The sequence below is a fragment of the Branchiostoma belcheri genome, unplaced genomic scaffold, assembly GCF_001625305.1.
Source record: "Branchiostoma belcheri isolate BF01 breed outbred unplaced genomic scaffold, Haploidv18h27 scaffold147, whole genome shotgun sequence".
Lineage (NCBI taxonomy): Eukaryota > Metazoa > Chordata > Leptocardii > Amphioxiformes > Branchiostomatidae > Branchiostoma > Branchiostoma belcheri.
Window position 1 is genome coordinate 547637 of NW_017802902.1, and position 20563 is coordinate 568199.

At 40.7% G+C, this 20563-nt stretch overlaps 1 protein-coding gene across 1 annotated transcript; it reads right to left on the bottom strand.

The window, feature by feature from the left end:
* Positions 1-408: 408 nt before the first annotated feature.
* Positions 409-5424, bottom strand: LOC109465079. The gene is made up of 7 exons (XM_019762221.1): positions 5258-5424; positions 4941-5142; positions 4553-4708; positions 3034-3184; positions 2703-2845; positions 1917-2005; positions 409-1686 (listed from the first exon to the last, which is right to left on the bottom strand). The coding sequence occupies exons 1-7, from the start codon at positions 5333-5335 to the stop codon at positions 409-411; spliced, it is 2097 nt and encodes a 698-aa protein (XP_019617780.1). The 5' UTR covers positions 5336-5424.
* Positions 5425-20563: the final 15139 nt, after the last annotated feature.

Here is a 20563-nt window from a genome sequence, read left to right on the forward strand (position 1 = left end):
GAAAAACTAAAGGTATCTACCTCAGTTGTGGGCACCGGTCTCTTTCAGAGCCTTAACGGGAGAGTGTGATGCTTGTGGTGCCTCAGTTGGCAGCTCAGGACAAACCCACAGATTCTGTTTCGGCTCTGCGAGATCTCTCGGGCGTTTGGTTTGCATGTTGGTAAGCTCGATGTCTTCATCAGACATGCGAAGTGGCCTTCAGATAAAGTTAAACCAGGATTAGGAGCTATTCTTAGTTTGTTCATACTTAATGCAGATTTGCAATTACGTATTGCCTTAATCAATTAAAATGTTTTCCTAATTGCCTTCGAAGACAACTCGCATTTGTAACTAAATATCACTGAGCCTATATTTTTGACAAAATATTGAAACAAGACAATAGTATAAGAGATATAAAATAAATAGTATTTACCCAATTTTATTCTTCTCCTTCTTCGATGCTTTCCACACAGCCCAAGCTACGACAGCGATAGTGACACCAATGCACAGGAGGGTGATGAGTGCGATCTGCCATGGTGGCATGGACTGCGAGGCGCACGGCCAGGACGGGGAGCCACAATCACAGAGGAAGTCGTTAGGGAGGTCGACACAGGTGTAGTTCTGCGGACAGGGGTTGGAGGAACATTCGTCAAAGTCGCTCTCGCAGTACCTTCCGTAGTAACCATCCAGGCATGCGCATTCGTACCCACTGAAGGAGACGCTCCGCTGTATGTCTGTGCAGTTTGGATCGTGGTCAGGACCGGTGCACAGGCCGCCATTCATACAGCGGTTTTCAAGGACGAAGATGTTAAAGGTAAGTACGTCAGAACGTTTGCCACTCTGGTCATGAGCATACACCCTGACCTGATCATGTCCATAGAAGTTCATGTCCGGAACGTAGGTGAAGCCAACCGCTACCCAGGAGTACTTCTCTGGTCGGTGTGGCATCAGGAGGTTCTGTGGGTAAGGGATAGACACTTCATCCGCCGATTTATTGGCAAAGTTAGCGCCATCTACCGTGGCATGGTCATCGGTGTCGTCATGGAGGAAGGTGATGTTTTGCACAATCTTTGACAAGGCCAAAGTGCCATTGCTTGGGTCGTGGAATACCAGGGACAAAACATCATTCGTTTCTATGTCCGCTCCAAACACCAAGACATCGTACTTGGACCGGGTTAGTCTTTGAGCTGTGTTCTCCTCCAATGTAACTGTGATGGAGTCACCTGTGCTGTTTACCTTTACTCTATCCTTCACTGCAAAGACGTCGGGGTTGTCTTCAAGAGCGACGACATCAATGACAACCGTCTCTCTCGTCACCAGTGGCGTTTCTCCATCCCTCCTGTTCTCACTCATAACAACAGTTACAAAGTCCTTACCAAAGCAATCTTTGCATGGTGTATAGCGGAGTATCCCATTCGGCTCAATTTCAACTTCTCCAATGAACAGAGTCTCAGTAGACCTGTCTATACTGAACGTTACTTCGTCATCGTCGTCGTCTATCGCTTCCAGGTATGCCACAATCGGGACATCCTCATAGGTCCACAGGTAGGGTGAGACGGCGAGACGCGGTGCACTGTTTTGGAAAGATGAATCGACGAGCGCAACGACAAAGAATGTCTCTTTTCCAAAGAAGATGCCTTCCTGCGGAGATCTTTTATCACGATGTACGGAGGTAGGATTTGTGAGGAGGTTGCTGGTGTTGCAAACCTAGAAAAAAGTGGAATATGTTTATTGGTCATCTATGTTCTGCTTATACTATGTTGTAGCTTGATAAGGTGTTGCGCCGAAGGACGGTTATACCGTCTATATAAAGATACACATGCTGGTGTCATGCGGTTGTACACCAGCCATACAAATAATACCAGTTGTTCTGACTCACACAACAGCAGCAAAATGCACATGATCCAACTTACCGAAAACCTTTGTCTGTTACTCACCTGTACATTGAACTCCGACGTGTTTTTGTATGTGTACGTCTGGGTGAAGAGTTGACATGTATGTCCGGCATCCTGCCACATCTCTGATTCTGGACGAAAAAAATAAATGTTTGAATGTGTAATCACAAATGTTTAGGAGAAAGAACGTAAGTCACCCTGATGGCTGTTTCTATTGCATTCGACAGGGGTAAAACCGTATTTGTTTACAACTTAGCCCCTTCTAAATCCATACGTTAACGGATGAATTACGTCTCCTACACCTCTATTCAAATCAATTTTATTCTGTATTAAAGAAGAGGCACGGACCTTTCTGGAATACAAATTTGAAGTAAGTAGAGCAATGAGAAAGATTGGAACGTGTAGTCATAATTTGATTGTTGAAATCGAAAGATATTATCAAACCTCCGCCGACAAGAGCTTTATTTGTCCATTATGTCCAAATGATATTGTAGATGAAGGCCATCATATCATATGTTTATTACAGATTATTCACAGTATGAAGATTAACTCACAAAGCTGTTCAACCTTTTCTCCGCTTGCTCAACAAAATTTGTTACATCTCACGATAAAGTCAACTACATTCTAGGTGACAACCCTTACAGTGTACAGATGTTGAAAGAAGTGGCCACGGCGTAATGATTTACTCATAGTCTTGTGCGTATGCACCTACGTGACTTTATGTGTATGTTTAGTTATAGACCTTACGGAAGTGGATGTTCTTTTGTTGTGTTAAAATAGTTATATGTATTTCATTTCTTGTACAGTAAAACAAATGAATAAGTATACCCGCATTCCAGAAGAGCAGCCTAAGAAGCTCGGTAGGTGCTGCCGTTACGTTGACCATGGTAACTGTGATGTTGAGGGGGCCTCGTAACTCCTGACCAGCAACTGGACTCAGCACGAAGCTTTGGTCGGTGAATCTACGGATCCTGTAGGAACATTATTTTGTAAACTGGTTGCTCTACTTCTCCAAAAACATCGCAAGCATTTATCATGAAAGAAATTATTTATAAGATGCATGATTGTGCTTGTACAGCATGATTGTATAAATGTAGCAGTTTTTGGTCTCAACTGCTGTCTTGAGTATAGTGCGGAAACGCTCCACTTATAACATTACCTGTGTCGCAGGTTTCTATCTGTAAAGTCCGCTGTTAGGTAGGGGTTGACAATAATCGGCTTGAACCTGGCTGACGCGTCTGATGTGTACTCCTGTACAACATCCTGTTTGGACAGCGGACTGCACACAATCTTTTCTCCGGGGCGTAAACCTATACGTTCAATAAATAATTGTCATTCCACATCTGCAAAACAGTACTTTACAAAAACCAACAAAGCAATTTTAGATATATAATAATATTAAGGCATGGAATTCAAATATGGTCATAGTCATCAAATACTAGCCTCCAGTAGTTTGCACGGCCACTGTAGCATTGGTCCCGTCAAAATGATGTCCTACAAACTCCAAGGCAAGGTCTTCTCCGTTTGTTGATGTTTCAATAGCATCACTGTCACCTTATAACAACAAAGAGCCATTTATTTTATCTACACAGAAATGAAATTTTAGCTAAGATACATTGCTGACGTTTTAGTGTCTATCATACATCTTCCCCAGAGCTTCTGACTAGATTTCTGCTTCTCGCCGCTATATGCTACCCATTTAGTTGAGGGTCTGATGTCTTGGTTGTGTATAAGAAAACTTAAGTATCATATATTTCATTAACCTGATAAAACTATTTTCGGAAGAAATTTAACCTGAGTGTGAAGCCTTTTTTAAAACAATTGCCTATTTTTGTAAACAAAATATTTTTACTTACGGTGTATCAGAACAACAGGTGACTGAATTCTGCCACACTTATGGCCCGGGTTACATGCATCCATGTGCACAAACAGATTTCTGAAATAACGCAAAAAGAGACTCATTTATTAAAGAAAACGGTTCATTTAAACACCATTAGAAGCTACATTATGACGCGTATTTGAATGTTTCTAATATCTATACATGTATATACACAATGAATTACAATAACGACAGAGCAACGGTGATGTAGATCAAAACGGAGTCAAAAAAAAAATTGAAAAATTTTCCACCTTCCAGGCTCCATCTGGAAGTTGTTTGGAAACGTTTTGTTTGCATCATCGATTGTCCTCTCTCTCATCTCGGATAAGTCACCGTTGAACCCCTCAAATTCAACGATGCCGTCATGAATGGAAATGTATCCGGAACCATTTACTCCAACTTGAGTGCGGGGAACGATATCATCTGGTGAACTTTGTGCACTACCAACACTGAAATCTGCAAAGTAAATAGTATGGAAATTCGAAATGAGAGATGTAAACGACGTTAAATAAATTTGTCTTGACAGTGAGATGTATTTTGCTGTTTACATGTTGTATCATTTTCTCGTCCACAAGCCCCACTTGGGAATTAGTAAAGAATAGCTGTAGGGACAAGCCAGTTGTCTTAACATGCAATAAATAAAAGAATAAAATAAAAAAGTGTCGCTTCGTATTGTGTGAATGATGATGGCAAGCATCTTTCATGATGGCAAGCAGATTCACGTGCAAAACGTTAAGCCATTAACTACTGTTTAATCCATTGTAAAAATGTTTACGTTCAGAATTACAAGTTTACTTACAGTACGCATTTATGCCAGAGTCCTCTACTGCAGTCCAAACGAAACTAATACTTGTCTGATCCTCAGTGGACACTACGTTAGGAGCTATCTGCACGGCGCCTGGGACGGAGATGTTGGCACTCGTGGTGTTCGGTTCAGTCATCAAAACAGTTACTCCTGTAAAACACATATTTGTGCATTGGGTTATTATCATTTTGTACAGTCCTTATTCAATGCAGATGACAAGACAAAAAAAAGAAAGAAAACGATCATTACTAGAAATACCGATAGTTTGACTTTTTCAAAAGTCAACTATTTGAAAATCAACAAAAAGGCAGGTGTAAACGAAAGTCTACACACACAGGTAACAGTTTTCTTCTCTATACATAGTTTACAATGTAACATTCACCATTGGTGTATACAGTCTCCTCAAGTCCAGCTAAGTTGAGCGCCACTACAGTAACGTAGTAGATACTGCCTTCCTCAAGAAGACCCTCTAAATCTTCTGCTACAGCAAGGACATCTTTCTCGTCCATTGGGATGATGGTGTCAAACTCTCGAATATCATTGCTGCCCTTAGAAGTACCGACAGCCCAACGGTATTCAGTAATCTAGAAGTGAAAATGAAAGAAATTTTGCTGATATATCTTGGTTAATGGCAAAAAAATGTTTCGGTCGAAAAGTTCTATATTGCATGCTGATCAAGAGACGTGCTCTAGGCTTTACCTTGCTTTCCATATCGATAGCTCTCCAGCGAACAGCTATGGTAGAATTTGATCCTTGGAATTCTGATGGCTCGTCCATCGACCACGATGTGTCTACGTGAAATAGGGCTTCAAACCTCGGTGGTGTCACATCTATGTAAACTCCATCGGATGATGCGATGACCTGTCTTCCTGACGCTGAAGTCGGTAGAAATAGTTGGCAAATCAATGCACACGGCATTACAACAACAGCGATGGACAGAACTATAAGGTACAAAACATGAATATTATTACAACGAAAACATGTATATTTAATTTATTACAACGTACCAACGTACTGAATGGAAGACCTTTATTGTACGTTTGTGCTCTAACAAGCTAAGTACAGGTCATGGGTAAACAGGGAAAGAATACAGTATTGAAACTTACATACTATACATACTATTGTGATCTACTATTTACAGGTTCAGCTTTTTCTCGCTTCTTGATGCAGTTAAATATGTACGAACATATTGAGCTAATGATACATGGTTTGTCAAGTTTCATGAGGAATTCGAATTTTTCTATTCTATCTAAATGTCTAAAGCTTGGGAACTTATCTATTACATAAGTATAGAGGGAATCCCTCTCATTTCTATATAATGTGCAGTCAACTACAAAATGGAATTCATCTTCAATATTATCTATTTTACAAAATTGGCAGATCATTTGCTGTAGAGGAATGTGGTTGTGTCTGCCCTTTTCTATGTGGAGTTTGTGTTAACTTATCCCGAGTTTTGTGATGGCTGTTCTGTGTCGAATGTTTGTAATATAGACAGTCCACAGTGCACACTGTGCAATCAGTAGATTGTGAAGTGAAATCGGATGTACACCAATGTGACCAAACCACCGAAGCCTTCTTTTACGAATATCCTCAATTGTATTCTCCCTTACCAACATAGCTCAAATTGCCTCATATCCCTGCTGCCTAGCGGGAAAAAATGAAGAGGAGCAAGACAGGCTCGGCCAGTTCTGGTCTTAGCATTTAAGCAGATAGGTAGATAAAATCGGAGTATCGACGCACCTGTTGTAGCTTTAATAGTCATATAGTATTTCGCCGGGACTGTGATGTTATCGGTGTCGTATTGGACTGTACTGTTTACATCTAGGGCCAAGTTGTCCAACAATACGTGATATTCTGTGACCTCGGAACCATCGCAGTCATTGGAACAGTAGAAGTTGTCACAAGCCCTCAAACATGGGATACACGAGTGGTAAGGGACCTACAACAGAAACAGTAAGTAGAACATTTAAGTTGGAATAAAAGAAACTTTTTTTTATAACTTAGTAGTCAATTATTGGCCTAACATGCATTTCTTTTTTAAGCGTACAGTCACATTCACAATACAGTCACATTATCTTTTCGAGAAATAGCGTGAGTTTTCCATAAAACACCCGCATCGACACTCGCGCTAGCTTAATGCATATCACACACGCACAAACACACACACACGGCGCACATACATGTTTATCCAACAACAAAACACCAATAGCAGCAACAACAATGGAAAACGCTCCAGGAAAAATCATATCCAACAGCTTTAACCCTAAACAGTACACCTGGGGTCCGCGCGGACCCCAGCACTATATATTCTGTAATATCTTTTTTTTTCTAAAGACTTTTTTCTGAAATTTTAGGTAATTGTTACCCGCAAAGTTGTCTCTCAATACAGTGCAGAAAACTCCGTTTCTACCATTTATAAAAAAATTATATCTGATCTTCTTTTGGGGTCCGCGCGGACCCCAGCCGGCTTTCGATCATAATGGATACACTGGCGTTCTTATACATTACCGTATTTCCGTTTTTATATGTTTTTATGCACTCATCGTATGTCTACCAAGTTTTCAGAGAATGGTGTAGTAATAGAATTAAATTTTAATAACTTTGGTGTAATTATGACGTCATATGACGTCAGAGCTAATAATATAGTCCGCCATATTGGATTTTGACCAATGACGTCATCAAATTAGCATATTCTATGCATATTAAATGATTTAACTTATATTTAATAATGTAAGATGTTATTAATGTTGGAAAAGAAGTGTAATTTAATATAAAATTTTTATGTTTAAACCAAAATTACTTCTATTTTAAAAAAAAAACTGCCTGCTAGAAACCCATTGCCATGGCAACACAAAAAAACATCAACTTACTAGTATTAAACTAATATGAACTTTTTTCCAGAGACATTTTAGGAAAGGTCCAAATTTGATGCTTCTAGCGCAAGCCGTTTAGCTGCTATCTGAGATCAAAGTTGGGCCTCAAAAGCCCCTTCAGTCTGAAATGGGTTTAAAAATCGGGTATTTCTTCTTGTCTTGTTTCCTTCACCAAAAAATAGAAAAAGTTCAAAGTGTATGATTTTTGTATGTAATGTGGACACAGATGTTCCCACATCAGTTTGCAAAACAATTGAGCTGGTAGCATGTTGATAATTTCTAAAAATTAGCAAAAAACTGCTTTGGGGTCCGCGCGGACCCCAGGTGTACAGATTAATCAGTCCGGGAAGGTGTACTGTTGAGGGTTAAGCCATAAACATGAGATACTAATAATGTGTAAGTTGCATACATTTGTATTGCATGGCCAAGGTAGGCTTAAGGGCTGTGCACATTTAATAAGGTGACCAATAAGACATTAATATAACGAATGCTCCGCCCTTGAGACATTATAACATACCATCCTGAAAGGCACAACGTCATCCTGGAATGCCTCAGTTCCCACTCCTGCCATGAATGACAAAATGGCGCTGTCTCCATTGCGGAAAGGCTCGCCGTACCGACAAAGTTGGTCCGAGCTCGCTGGAAAGCTGGGGAAAAATGCGATGCATTTAGAAGTAAAGTAGACTAAAATTTATGTAATCGACATGTTCTAAAAATGCTTGTTTTTTAAATATATATCCTGTCACTAGTGAGAAATCCGCCTTTACATGTAATAAAGAAAGGAATGTTGTTGTACCGTTTGTAAATTCTAGTTTCGGTCATCGTCAAAAATAATCACAAATTCTCGTAATTGCTATTGGGGGTCATAGTTTCTCCAGCCTTTAGACAAGGTTAATTTACCTTACATCCTTAAAGTTTGCTGTCGCCGTCGGTGGATAAAATGGGTCCTCGACGTCTGGAACATAGTCCTCAAAATTCCAGACGCTGAACGTAACAACCGCGTCGGTAGGAAGTGGAGGTAACCCTGATAAAGCTAAGGCTCTTGTTCCGTCAATGATGAGGTCTACAGACCATATCTCCTATATAAGATCATTAAGAACGGTTCAATATTAGTACCGATGCTATCGGAGTATGAAGTAAAGTTATACCTTAAAACTACATCTCAACGCATTACACACTACATCTCACAATTTCCATACGTTTTAGTCAATATGATATACTTTTTGTCAATTAAAGCAAGCATCCAAATTAGCTTTGATATCATGAATACGAAAAAAAGGTTTCACCATTGCAAGTTGATAAAAAAAAATTAAACGTACGTTCTTTGGGTCAGTCCGGTCAACTTGAAAGTCCAGGGCATACACGTGGAATGCCTCTGACGGGTCAAAGTTCAGTTCAAACAGTTCCTGTTGAGGTTCATGACCGGACATGGCTGACCGTAGCCACATCACTGCATAATGCTTCTCTGTGCCATCTGCTGCAAACCCTGCTCAAATGGGAATATGTGATTTTATAAATACTCACGTATAAAGTATACATATTATCAATTTGATATATTCAATTCAAGATTCAAGATGGATTTATTGGTTCTTCGCAGTTAAAAACAACTGAATTGTAGACCAATTTACAAAACATTGGTATATTAAATGGACCAAAAGATGACCCTAGTAATTACAGGGGTATTTCGGTCACCAGCTGTCTAGCAAAACTATTCACATCAATTTTAGATACACGCCTAACAACTTTTTTAGATGATAATAAACTAATCTCCCCCAACCAGACCGGCCGGCTTCAGAAAACATTTCAGTACAAATGATAATCTCTTTGTTTTAGACTCGCTAATTACAAAATATTTCCATAACAACAAACGCCTTTACTCATGTTTCATAGATTTTAGAAAGGCATTTGACACTGTCTGGAGAGAAGGTCTCCGTTTCAAATTACTAAATTCGGGAATAGGGGGGAATTTCTATAAATTAATCAAATGCTTATATTGTAAACCAGAAACTTGCGTCAAAACAAAATCTGGCCTTACACCGCCATTTGTGACAGACAAAGGTGTCCGACAGGGGTGTAACTTGAGCCCCACCCTTTTTAATTTATTTATTAATGACTTAGTGAAAGAGTTAGATAATTCAGAATGTATGCCACCTTCTTTATATAATCTATATGTCTCTTGTTTATTGTATGCCGATGATGTTGTAATACTTTCAGAATCAGACAAAGGTCTACAATCGGCCATAGATAGATTAAGTAACTTCTGCGACAAATGGAAACTCCAAGTAAATTTGAAAAAAACTAAAGTTGTTATTTTTAACAAAGCAGGTCGTTCATTTCCGAAGCAAAAGTTCTACTTTGAAAACAATACAATAGACAACGTTACCTCCTACTGCTATTTAGGCCTAACCCTTACATCATCAGGTAGCTTCACCCTAACTAAAAAGCAGCTATCACTGAAGGCACGCAAAGCCATTTATAGTTTCAAATCTATTATCCGTTCATCAGTCTTACCACGTAGCCTCCTAAAGATTTTTGACCCATGTGTAAAACCGATTTTATTGTATGGATGTCAAATATGGGGGACTGAACAGCAACATGATACCTCACCTATCGAAAATGTACACAACCAGTTCTGTAAAAATGTTCTCGGTGTTTTTAGAAATAGTAGCAATGTCGCATGTAGAGCAGAATTAGGTAGATTCCCTTTAGATATAGATATTTGTATATATGTAGTTAAATTCTGGTTACGCCTGATCCAATTAGATACAACTTCACACCCCCTTCAAAGGGATGCAATCCTCTTACAACAAAGCCTTCCGACAAATACCCGTAGACGAACTTTACTTCAACGTGTTAAAGACATATTAGATCACAATGGATACTCCTTTCTGTGGCATTCCGAAAACTCACATTATGATCCCGAACATGTTGTGAAAATGCTGAGAAGGAGACTTACAGATATGCATATACAAACATTTTTTCATACTATGTCAACTGATAGTGGTAAGTTAAGATTTTATGCAAAATGTAAAACTATGTACAACACAGAGCGATATCTTAATCTTGCAGACTTCGAACTGCGCTCAGCCATTAGCAAAAGTAGAGTTAGCGCCCATCCTTTGGAGATAGAGAGAGGCCGGTATAGAAGGCTACCTGCATGTGAAAGAATTTGTAAATATTGTAATGCAAAGGCTGTGGAAGACGAAATACACTTTATCTCAAATTGTTCCTTTCATAGCAACGCTCGAAATGAGTTAACTATTCAAACTTCTACAATTTATCCCAATTTTACTAAACTTACAGACCAAGAAAAAACTATTGTTCTTTTAACTTCCCAAAACCCACTAATTTTAGAAAAGGTGGGACATTACGTCTTCCATAGTCTAAAAAAGAGAAGTCAAACCCCTTAGACATAGGTTTAGACATAGCTATAGCTCTAGACAACTACCTTTCATCATGTAGATTTTAGTTATTTTATACTACGTTTCATTGTTCTTTTGTGTTTGTAATCTGCAATTAGCTCCCCGGGCATGAATTTGCAATAAACTTCTAATAATTATTAAAAACTACAGGTTTGCAATCAATATAGACGTACGATTAACAAACCAATAAAAATACATGTTCCATACATTATAAATTTCCCGGACAACATTTGATACAGATACAGTGTACTACATATTAGAAAAACAACAGTCAGGGGTTCAGTCCATGGTTATTGAGAAGCTGGACCATAAACGGTATAGGCGAGTTCTTGTATCTATTCGTTCTTGCTCTCGGACAGTCTAGCATCTCGCTGTTTCTAGTACTACGGCCAGGGGTATTGCTTATGGGGTATTGCATTGATCTTCCTTGTTTTGTTGCATAAGTCAAATTGATACTTAATTAAATCGTGACAAGATCAATTTTTGCAGTCAAAATTTAACTATATGAAACTCAGTAGTGATATATGCTGTCATTCATAACTATGCTATCATCTTAAAATGGCATGCAGCCTGTGTTGACAAGCCGATACAAGGAATAAATGATAGGGCACAATAATTTGAACACCACCTAGGCTAAGATTGTGACCATGGTGGTGATATGGTAAAGCCTGGTCTCTTTAAAACTAGTAAACTAACCTTTCTGTAGCTGTAGTCCAAAAGATGGATATTCATTTCCCCAGTCTTCCTCTGGGCCATTGTAGGTGTCACCAGGGACTGTTTCTCTTTCAAACTCCCAAAACACGTCTGAAGCAGGATCATACGGGTCATCTGTAGTTGTCTGGTATGTGTTGTCGACAGATTCCGTGGAGACCAATTCTGAACAGCTGCAGTTGCAAACCTCCACTGCATTTTACAACATGCATTTTAATCAATTATCATCAGTTTCTAACGTTTCTTAATGCCTCATCATTGGAAAATAGTTTCAGGAATTGGGGTCAGGGTCATTTGTCACTTGTACGCGAATTAGAGTTAGGGAATACCATGGCATTTGTCGGGATAGGGCATAGATTCTCACTTGTCCGAATCAGGGTTATATATGATTGTAAACATAATCTTCCTACACCTTTCGGGGTATAGCTCGTTGATTCTTTTTTAATATGTCACAAATGCAGAAATGGTTATTGCATACATTAGACTTCATTGTGATTGTCATTATACAAAATACACAAGATATTTAGCCTTCCTGCATTTTTCCTTCTTGCGTGTATTCGAGATGTGCTGATGGAGATATCTACTCCTAAGTTCTCCATCTGTGTTCTTTCTGATCTAAATAGGCAGTCCATTATTACAAGACACGTAATAAATGAAGTAAGAAATCGGTTACTTTCGGAAGTCCCATTGTGCATTCCGTCCTCTGCTGCGAACGCAGTAGTGTTGAGACAACAGTCACATTCCTCGGATGCAGCCGATGTTGACTCTTCGACATACTCATCAAACGAGGTGTCAAACCCAGCCACAACTCCCTCCGGACCTCCCCAGAAGGTGACACTTGTGACAGCAGAGATATCCCCACCGGCGGCTTGGATTGTCATCTGTTATTGTCAAAACATCTATAAGTAACGTCTTCATGCCTTAGGCACCGGTCACATATTAACGTACATCGTGCGATGCACCTACGCCTTTTTTCCACGACGATATCACTGTACGTGCTACATGTATTGAGAACGGGTGCATTTCTTGAACCCAATTTTTCCAAACTTTACGTCATACAGCACAATTGTTGCAGAATACTATCAGGTGCATAGTTTGATGTATGCGACCGGGGCTGATATAAACAATCGGATGTATTCTCAGTTAGAAGTTAAACACAATACCTGGTACTTTCCAGCTTCTTGTAAATGAGCCTTGGTGTGAACTGCACCCGACTTCATTCTTGGTTCTCTTATGTCTCGCTGCATCTTTATCTCAAGACCGTCATCTTCCCAGTAAGACAGCTAAACATATTGAAAAAATGCTATGTGACAAATAACCTATAATACTGGTAAAAATGTTGGTAATGAACTTTAATGTTATTCAAATACACGTCTACCCCGGGAAGCAATTGTAGATTTCAATAAATGACAAGATTGAAGCCATACCTGGTCTGGTAAGAAGAGAATGGTATCAGTCCTGCCGACTTTCCACATCCCACTTGTGAGAACAGCAGACCAATCTTCACTTTCAGTACCAAAATCGTATCTCCGCCTGGGGCAAGAGTCTCCATCGGGGATGGGGAGGTGGATAAAAACACCTGGTGAAAGTAAGAAGGGTCAGTTGTTTTGTTCCAGGCTCTGCTGAAAAATGCAAGAGAAAAGAGACTACACCTCTCGTCAAAAATAATAAAAACATGAACAAACCTTCCATTTTGTCCGTGTGGTTCTGGTAGCTTTTGTCTCTTTTGAAGTCGTGCCCGTCGACCACAACACCGGCGACTGGGTCGGTCAGGTCCAACAGGACCGGGGAACTCGTAAAAAGTGACGACAACTCAGCATTGTTCGTGACCTTTAGTTGCACGTAGTATGGTACATCAATCTGAAAGATAAAACATAATATGATGTATTCAGTATCTAATTGGAATTGCATCTTACGTAGGTTAGAAGGCTTAACTTTGTTAACGGAGAGATGAAGTCCACAATAACAGACATGTTGAATATCTTTTACAGCTGCGTAAATCTCTACTAATACACATGAATCCACAACTGTGGAAGTGAATTGATCCATGGTCATTAATCCATGTGACAGTTAGAAACTAGGAAACATCAGTTAGTAGTATATTCCTCAATCAGTGGCTCTTTTGGAAGGTAGAAACACGTACCTCCAAATTTTGATGTCTACTGTACATCTTGATCTCGGAGATCATTGTGTCCTCGCGGGACTAGGTCACTCCGTGATCAAGATGTACAGTAGACATCGAAAATTAGGAGGTACGTGTTTCTACCGTCCAAAAGAGTCACTGATTGAAGAATATACTACTAATTAATAATTCTACGTGACTGATGAACCTCTTCAACGATAGGAAACATTAGTAGTGGTACCTGTAGTGAGATGTCCCGAAAGAGGTAGTCAGACGAGTTCAACGGAACATTTGTAGATTCCGTAAGAGCAACTAGCGTTCCGGACGGGTCAGAACACGTCATCCTTTCGTACAGCGCCACCTCTACACTCTTCACACCACTGTCCTCGTCATGGAAACCATCCCATGTCACGTGCAATACGTCGGCACTCCTCAAGACGTGGACAGTCTAGAAGAAGAGAAAGCAGGATATCAGAATATCGATTTTTACGTCTTAGCGACATGGCACCTGCCTCAAGGTTTTGCTGTCTGTGCAGGCAAAAAAAAAAAAAAACTCCAGACAGATACCAGACAAAGAGAGGTAAATAGGATTTCATTTCATTTTTTTCATTTATTTATTTATCCAGGTGATACATATAGCCTTGTCGGCGTTTTTCAATGATACCTGGGGGGTAAACCCCAACATAGTAAAATACAAACAAAGTAACTGGGGATAAAATAAAATAATAAATAAGAAGAAAATAATCACTATATACAAGTGTGCAATGAATCATAAGGTAACATAAAGAATCCAACCAAACATAAATAAGTTAAAGCGAAAGGAATTTGCATATCAATGGAACTTATCTCACAAACATAAAACAAACAAAATCATATTAACTGGTAAGGAAAATCATAATATTTGTAAATCACTCAACCAAAATCAAATTAACTGGTGAGGGAAGAAAGTCTGGTCTTAAATGTACTGATAGATTTTGAGTTTCTTACATGTGGCGGAAGGGAGTTCCAGAGAACTGTGCCGGAGAATGAAAATGATCTCTTTTTGTACTGTAGACGTGCTTTAGGTAGTTGGAGCCCCCCCTGTGTACTGTGTCGGGCGTTGTGTGAGTGGGTAGAAGCAGATGTTGTGAAGTATTGTGAGACGTGCGCAGGTGTCATACCATTCAGTGCCTTGAACGTGAGGACAGCCTTGGCCCGTGTGTGGTGTTGTGATACGGTGGTCCAGCCTAGCAGGTTCAAAACAGTTTCACTGGAAGTGTAGCGGTCGCACCCTAATATGACCCTACCAGCTCTGTTTTGTAGCTTCTGAAGCTTGTCTGTACAACCCTTCCCCCCTGGTCCCAAACAGTGCTGCAATATAAGATGTGGGGGAGGAACAGTGTGTTGTAGATGGTCAGTAGTGCTTGTTTGTTCAAGTATGGTCTTAGGCACTTCATTATTCCAATTGCTTGTGACAGCTTCTTTGAAACATGGGTAAAATGGTGGTTCCACTGTAGTGTGTTGTCGAGGACAACGCCTAGATACTTAAACGTTTCCACTTGTTCCAGTTCTGAGCAGCAAGTGTAAGTTGCAGGTGCTGGTCAGCAGCTCGGGACCTGTGTGAAGCAACTAGCATTGATTTGCATTTGGAAGGGTTTAAAGAGAGTCTGTTGGCAATAAACCAGTACACTAGCCGGGTAGAGTCGTTCTGGATTGTGTCCTGTATTGTATGTGTGCAGCTGTGTGAAAAGTAGAGAATGGTGTCATCTGCATACATGGCTACCTTACAGGACTGTATGCAATTGGGAAGGATGATAAAGAATAGTTACCTCAAGGTCTCTTTCTCCAACAACAAATGTCCCACCCGTCGGCGGTGTAGTGTCTACCGACACCTCATGAAGGACAGTAACGCACTCGGAGGCTTCATTTGTCCCAACTATGACGACTGTGTAGGTCTTCCCGTGTTCCAATGACAGGCCATCTTGTTCTACCATTGTGTCCTTTCTAAGTGTAGTTAGGGGGTGGATGTCGAAGACATGCCTGATGTCCTCTGGGACCGACACGGCTTCCGAAACCCGGAACACTTGCTAAAGATATGGCAAAGACAACTCTTTATCAGTTAAAAAACTGTGATCTTTAAAAAGAAGGTAGGTCTGAAGATTTGCTTCAGAATCTTCAATGTAAAAAAAATGGTAGGAAAGAAAGAAAATTGATCTTAGATTAACACAAGTATGAATTACACTTACACGAGCACAAATTTATATTCAACATTCCAACCACATGACTTTACCATTTCCTTGCACGAATGGCCCTGTATTTCCGCAGATGTCCTGCTTGTCATACCCCATTGATAGAACAGCATCGGTGTATCAGACAGGAGGTCATCCCATGCAAAGGTGATAGCCTCTGTAGAAGAGATAAAGCTGGAAAAGAGAGAACACGATATGTATGCGATTTACTGATTGTTGTTTTTGTTTGAGATGAAAAGCAAATTATGAATGACAAGTCATACGTTTTATTCATACAAATCGCTGAATCTGGGGAGGAGAAAAAGTAACCGTAAAGGTTGGTATAGGGAGTTTAGGGCTCTCGGTTGTACCCCGATGGTCCTAAGGTGAAGCCCATCCCTCTTCCAACTGCATTCAGGTACCCATTTACACCTAGAACACAACGTTGTGCCAGGAATGTCAGGAATAGAACACGTGACATTTTAAACTCGTCTCGTGCCCACTTTTTTAACCACTCGGTCATTTGACGCTAAAGCACTTTTAACAAAATGCAGTTAATTTTGCAGCCACCTTGGAGCACATATGGGCGGACAACTGGATTATTTCAGTAAGATTGTACAATAGAGATCATACGAGACCTTGGTATGTCGACACTCTGAGGCAGCGGAGGTTCACCCCCAACACCGACAGTGATTCCATTTGAAGTAACCTCTGCGGTGGCAGTAGAAACGCCCGTTGCTCTTACGGTGGCGTAGTAGACGCCTCCTGGTACCAGTCGAAGGTCTGTAAACGTGGCTGTTCTGTTGAGACCGACGTTCTTGAAAGGATGGATGTCGCTCCGTGTATTCGGGAACCTTCTGTCAGACCCCACGGCGATTTCGTAGTGCTGTATCTCCATGGCTGAACCTGTATTAAAGTTTTGCATGTCAATAGGGCGGCAGAGTGTTCAAATAATACACTGTGAATGGATAACGAAGTCAAAGTACTAGGGCAGTCTCGTGTCGTGTGATAGTCTAAAATGCCGTTGGAACGAGGTTTACCTTGATGTATAAAACAACAACAACAACAAATTTTCTAATTGTACTGGTATCTTACCAAATTACAAGTAGCTTGCTTCTTCTTTCAGTAGCGGTGCAAGTAGAAAGTAATGTAGAATGTGTTTGATTGCACTAACCTCCAAATTGATCCCAGTTCGCCGAGATTGTAGTGATAGATGGCTGGCCTTTCAGATCTACTCCAAAAATATCCCCATCTCTCACATGGCCAGGAAGTAGTGGTTCCTTGGTGATAGTGATGCCATCAGAGCGTACGAAGTAACTGTACCCCAGGGCGTTTGTTGCCCGCACGATGGAAAAGTAAGTCTGTTTATCCACCAGTACGATTTCGTCATTCTGGCCATATGTTTGACCTGTCATCAAATATAAAGAAAAACAACTTTTAGTCAATCATGTAGTTTTATGGTGACTCGCAAACAAGTCATACATATTTATTTGTTATTAGTAATATTTAACATCAGTGAAGAGTAAACCAGTAACGCCTAACCTCAATGCACAGTCAATACATATATAGTAAACCAGTAACATTCAGCTTCAGTGTACAGTCAACCAGTAACACCTAGCTCCGGTGCACAATGAACCAGTCATAATTCCCTTATGAAGATGACGATGGTCATCAAAACGTTAACTTGTAAATAATGAACAAGTGCTTGTGAATAAAGAACTTCAATTGTAACAGCTTCTTAAGACGACGCTCATGTGCAATCCCAAATCGTCCTTACCTTCTGGGATAGCTGTCAGTGGCTGCAAAACTTGTTCGTCAACACGGACAATGGACCACTCGTATTTCACGATGGGACAAGGATCTCCACTGAAGTCCCAGGTAGCAGCCAGCTGATCTGTTCGCTCTTGATAATCCCTGTGTGAACAACATCGCAATAATTTAATAACGTCTATTAACTGCGATACAAATGCATTAACTCATTAGCAATAACAAAAACAACAAACTAAGGTTACCAGAGTCAAAACTTAAAATACTAGCTAATGTGTAACCTCATGAACAATTAAAACACCCTGAACTGTTCAAAGTTTGTACTCACAGGTCTTCACCCATAGTTTCTCCATCGTAAACCATCGGCTGACGGAGAGGTATGAGGCCTGAGCTGACTCTGCTGACAAACACACCGTCAGACGTGGCCGTATTCACCAGTCCTGCTGCGTTATGAACTCTCACCATGACAAACACTTGGGAAGTTTGACTTAGGTCAAGTCCATCTACTACGGCACTGCGCTTTCCAGCTTCGACGTTTTTGAATGGTGATATGTCGGACAGACCTGGTGCTGTACCAACTGCAATCTCGTACCTGTAAATTTAAATCGTTACGTGGTTTTAGAAACGAAATACAGATCAATAAATTAATGATAAATTTCAAATCTATCGAATAAAAATGTTGGTACCTGATGACAGGAGACTCAGGGTCCAAGAAGTCCTCCCATGCTGCGTACACTGACGTAAGGGACGTCTGGCAGACTGCATTGTGTTTCTCACAGTCTTAGGAGGAAAACAATAAAATCATCTTTAATTCCACTCTCACATTATCAAAATAAATTGATCAACAAGGTAAACAGCTCAATGTAACGTTTTCAAACGGCTTCTTTCACCTTGTCGTGAGTTACAGATTTTCGCATCACTCATGTTTTCCCGTGGTTGCTGCTCGATTAGATCAACCCCGGTCAGTTCGATGACTAGTCCAGGAACCGGCGGAGTCATGTCGACTGTGATTGGCTCAGAGAAGGCCTGCGCTTGTAATCCTCCTCCATTCACGGCAGTTAGTGTTGCGTAGTAGGTACCACCGTGCTCAAGATTCAAATCTGCAATACAGTGATAATAGTATTGCGTATACTTTCAAAAAGTATCATGCTGTGTTTGTAATATATATGTTTTAGCTTTCTATTATCTTCTTATTATTCATTTTTCCTACCTGTGAGTAGTTTATCTGTACTTGAAAGATCTGCAGAAACAAGTGTGAAGTTATAGATTGAGTCATCGCCCTCGTCAGTGCCGACACCGAAGACATAGTGAGAAATGTCACTCTCTTTGTCGTGAAAACCTGCCCACGTGCAGACGATCGGCACTCTAGGCTGGACGTATCGAGAGCAGGTGAGGATTCCAACGTCTGGCGGGGTGTCATCGACAATAATGCCATTTGAGGTGGTCACAGATTTCAAGCCAACCTAGAAAACACCGTAGAAGAAAATACGTTGCCATGGTTCAAAAATGTAATCTAGTTAGCGGTATTAGGGTTATCAACAACACTGTTGAACACTGGGATGATCTGTAGAAATATATAGCACATGTTTGTCAAATTTGTTGAAATCGTACCTCATTTGTGGACAGGACATTGAGAAAGTTAGGTCTTCCATCAGATACAGGAACCACGAGGGTGGACGGCACGCTGTTTTCCTCTGTACCTGGGGTAAGCTGTGTGACGTCACTCAGACCAGGGACAGTACCAAAGAAGAAAGCTGAATACGCCGCAGCGCTCTCCTTATCTGCCGTTTCCCATTCACCTTCAAGGTAATCACTGTTTGTCTGGTAACAGTTCTCAACACTTCCAAGACTGCCATTCGAAACGTCACACCCGATGTCTACAATCTGTGTTACAGGTGGGGACCTGTCCACGGTGATCCCATCGGAGGATGTTTCCAGCACGTCGCCACTCCCTGTTACCCCGCGGACGGTGGCGTAGTACGTCGTTCCCGCCTGTAGGGGAACCAGCGCCTGGGCTTGTCCCGCTCCGTGAAGGCCTGAAGGATCAACGTCCATTTAAGAACAAAAAAATTAGGATTTATCATTGATCTGTGACTGTGCTTGATGGAAAGCATGTATCAATATCCATACTATACACAGATAACAATCCCTTATATACCAAGTCACTAACAAACTAGAAAAATGTTTTTTGAGTAACTATCTCACAATGGCCTAATGCAGAGTCTGATTTACATATTCACTTACATATGCTGAAATTGATTGAAAATTTAGGTGTAAAATATTATATTTTCCAAACATTTTGATGTAATCAGAATTTCACCTTTTGAAATGGAAATAGTCCTAAAAGAATTCCCACTTGTCCTGGGACAAATTTGAATTCCAATCTCCCCTAGAAGAATCTGGAATCCTCTTAGAAGAGATTGGAATTCAGATATTCATATCAGTTTTGTAGAAGAAAAACTTGAATTCCAGTCTCCCCTAGGGGAGATAGTAATTCCAATCTCCCCTAGGAGGATTCCGGATTCCCCTGGATTCTTTACGCACCATATCCTGGATGCTGGCTATCTTGAGCTAAGACGATGCCTGCAGCACTAAAAGGTTGGATGTCGTCCAGTCGGGGAGAGGTGCCGATAGCCCACTCGAAGTGTGCCAGTCCGTTCAGGACACTCCGGAATCCTTCAAACTGAACCGCAACGGCTGTGTGGTCGAGCTGGAAGTCGACGTCGACAGGGTTGGTGTGTGTCTCGTTTGCCTCTGTGAGAGGGCCGTCAAACACCACTCCTGGTCTGTCCCCGGGAACAACCTTAATAGGACTGGTATAGAAAAACACGAAGTTTTACAAACGTTTCAAAACTGTACAACTCACTATTAGTAACCGTAACCCAAAACTAGTATCGGCAACC

What these genes read in the sequence shown, in the direction of transcription:
- LOC109465079 (XM_019762221.1), bottom strand. Translation starts at nt 5,335, where the DNA reads ATGGACGAGCCATCAGAATTCCAAGGATCAAATTCTACCATAGCTGTT. An exon ending in GGAGACTGTATACACCAATG is followed by an intron (nt 4,709 to 4,940) that starts GTGAATGTTACA and finishes TGTGTTTTACAG; the next exon opens with GAGTAACTGTTTTGATGACT. An exon ending in GATAGAAACCTGCGACACAG is followed by an intron (nt 2,846 to 3,033) that starts GTAATGTTATAA and finishes ATGTTCCTACAG; the next exon opens with GATCCGTAGATTCACCGACC.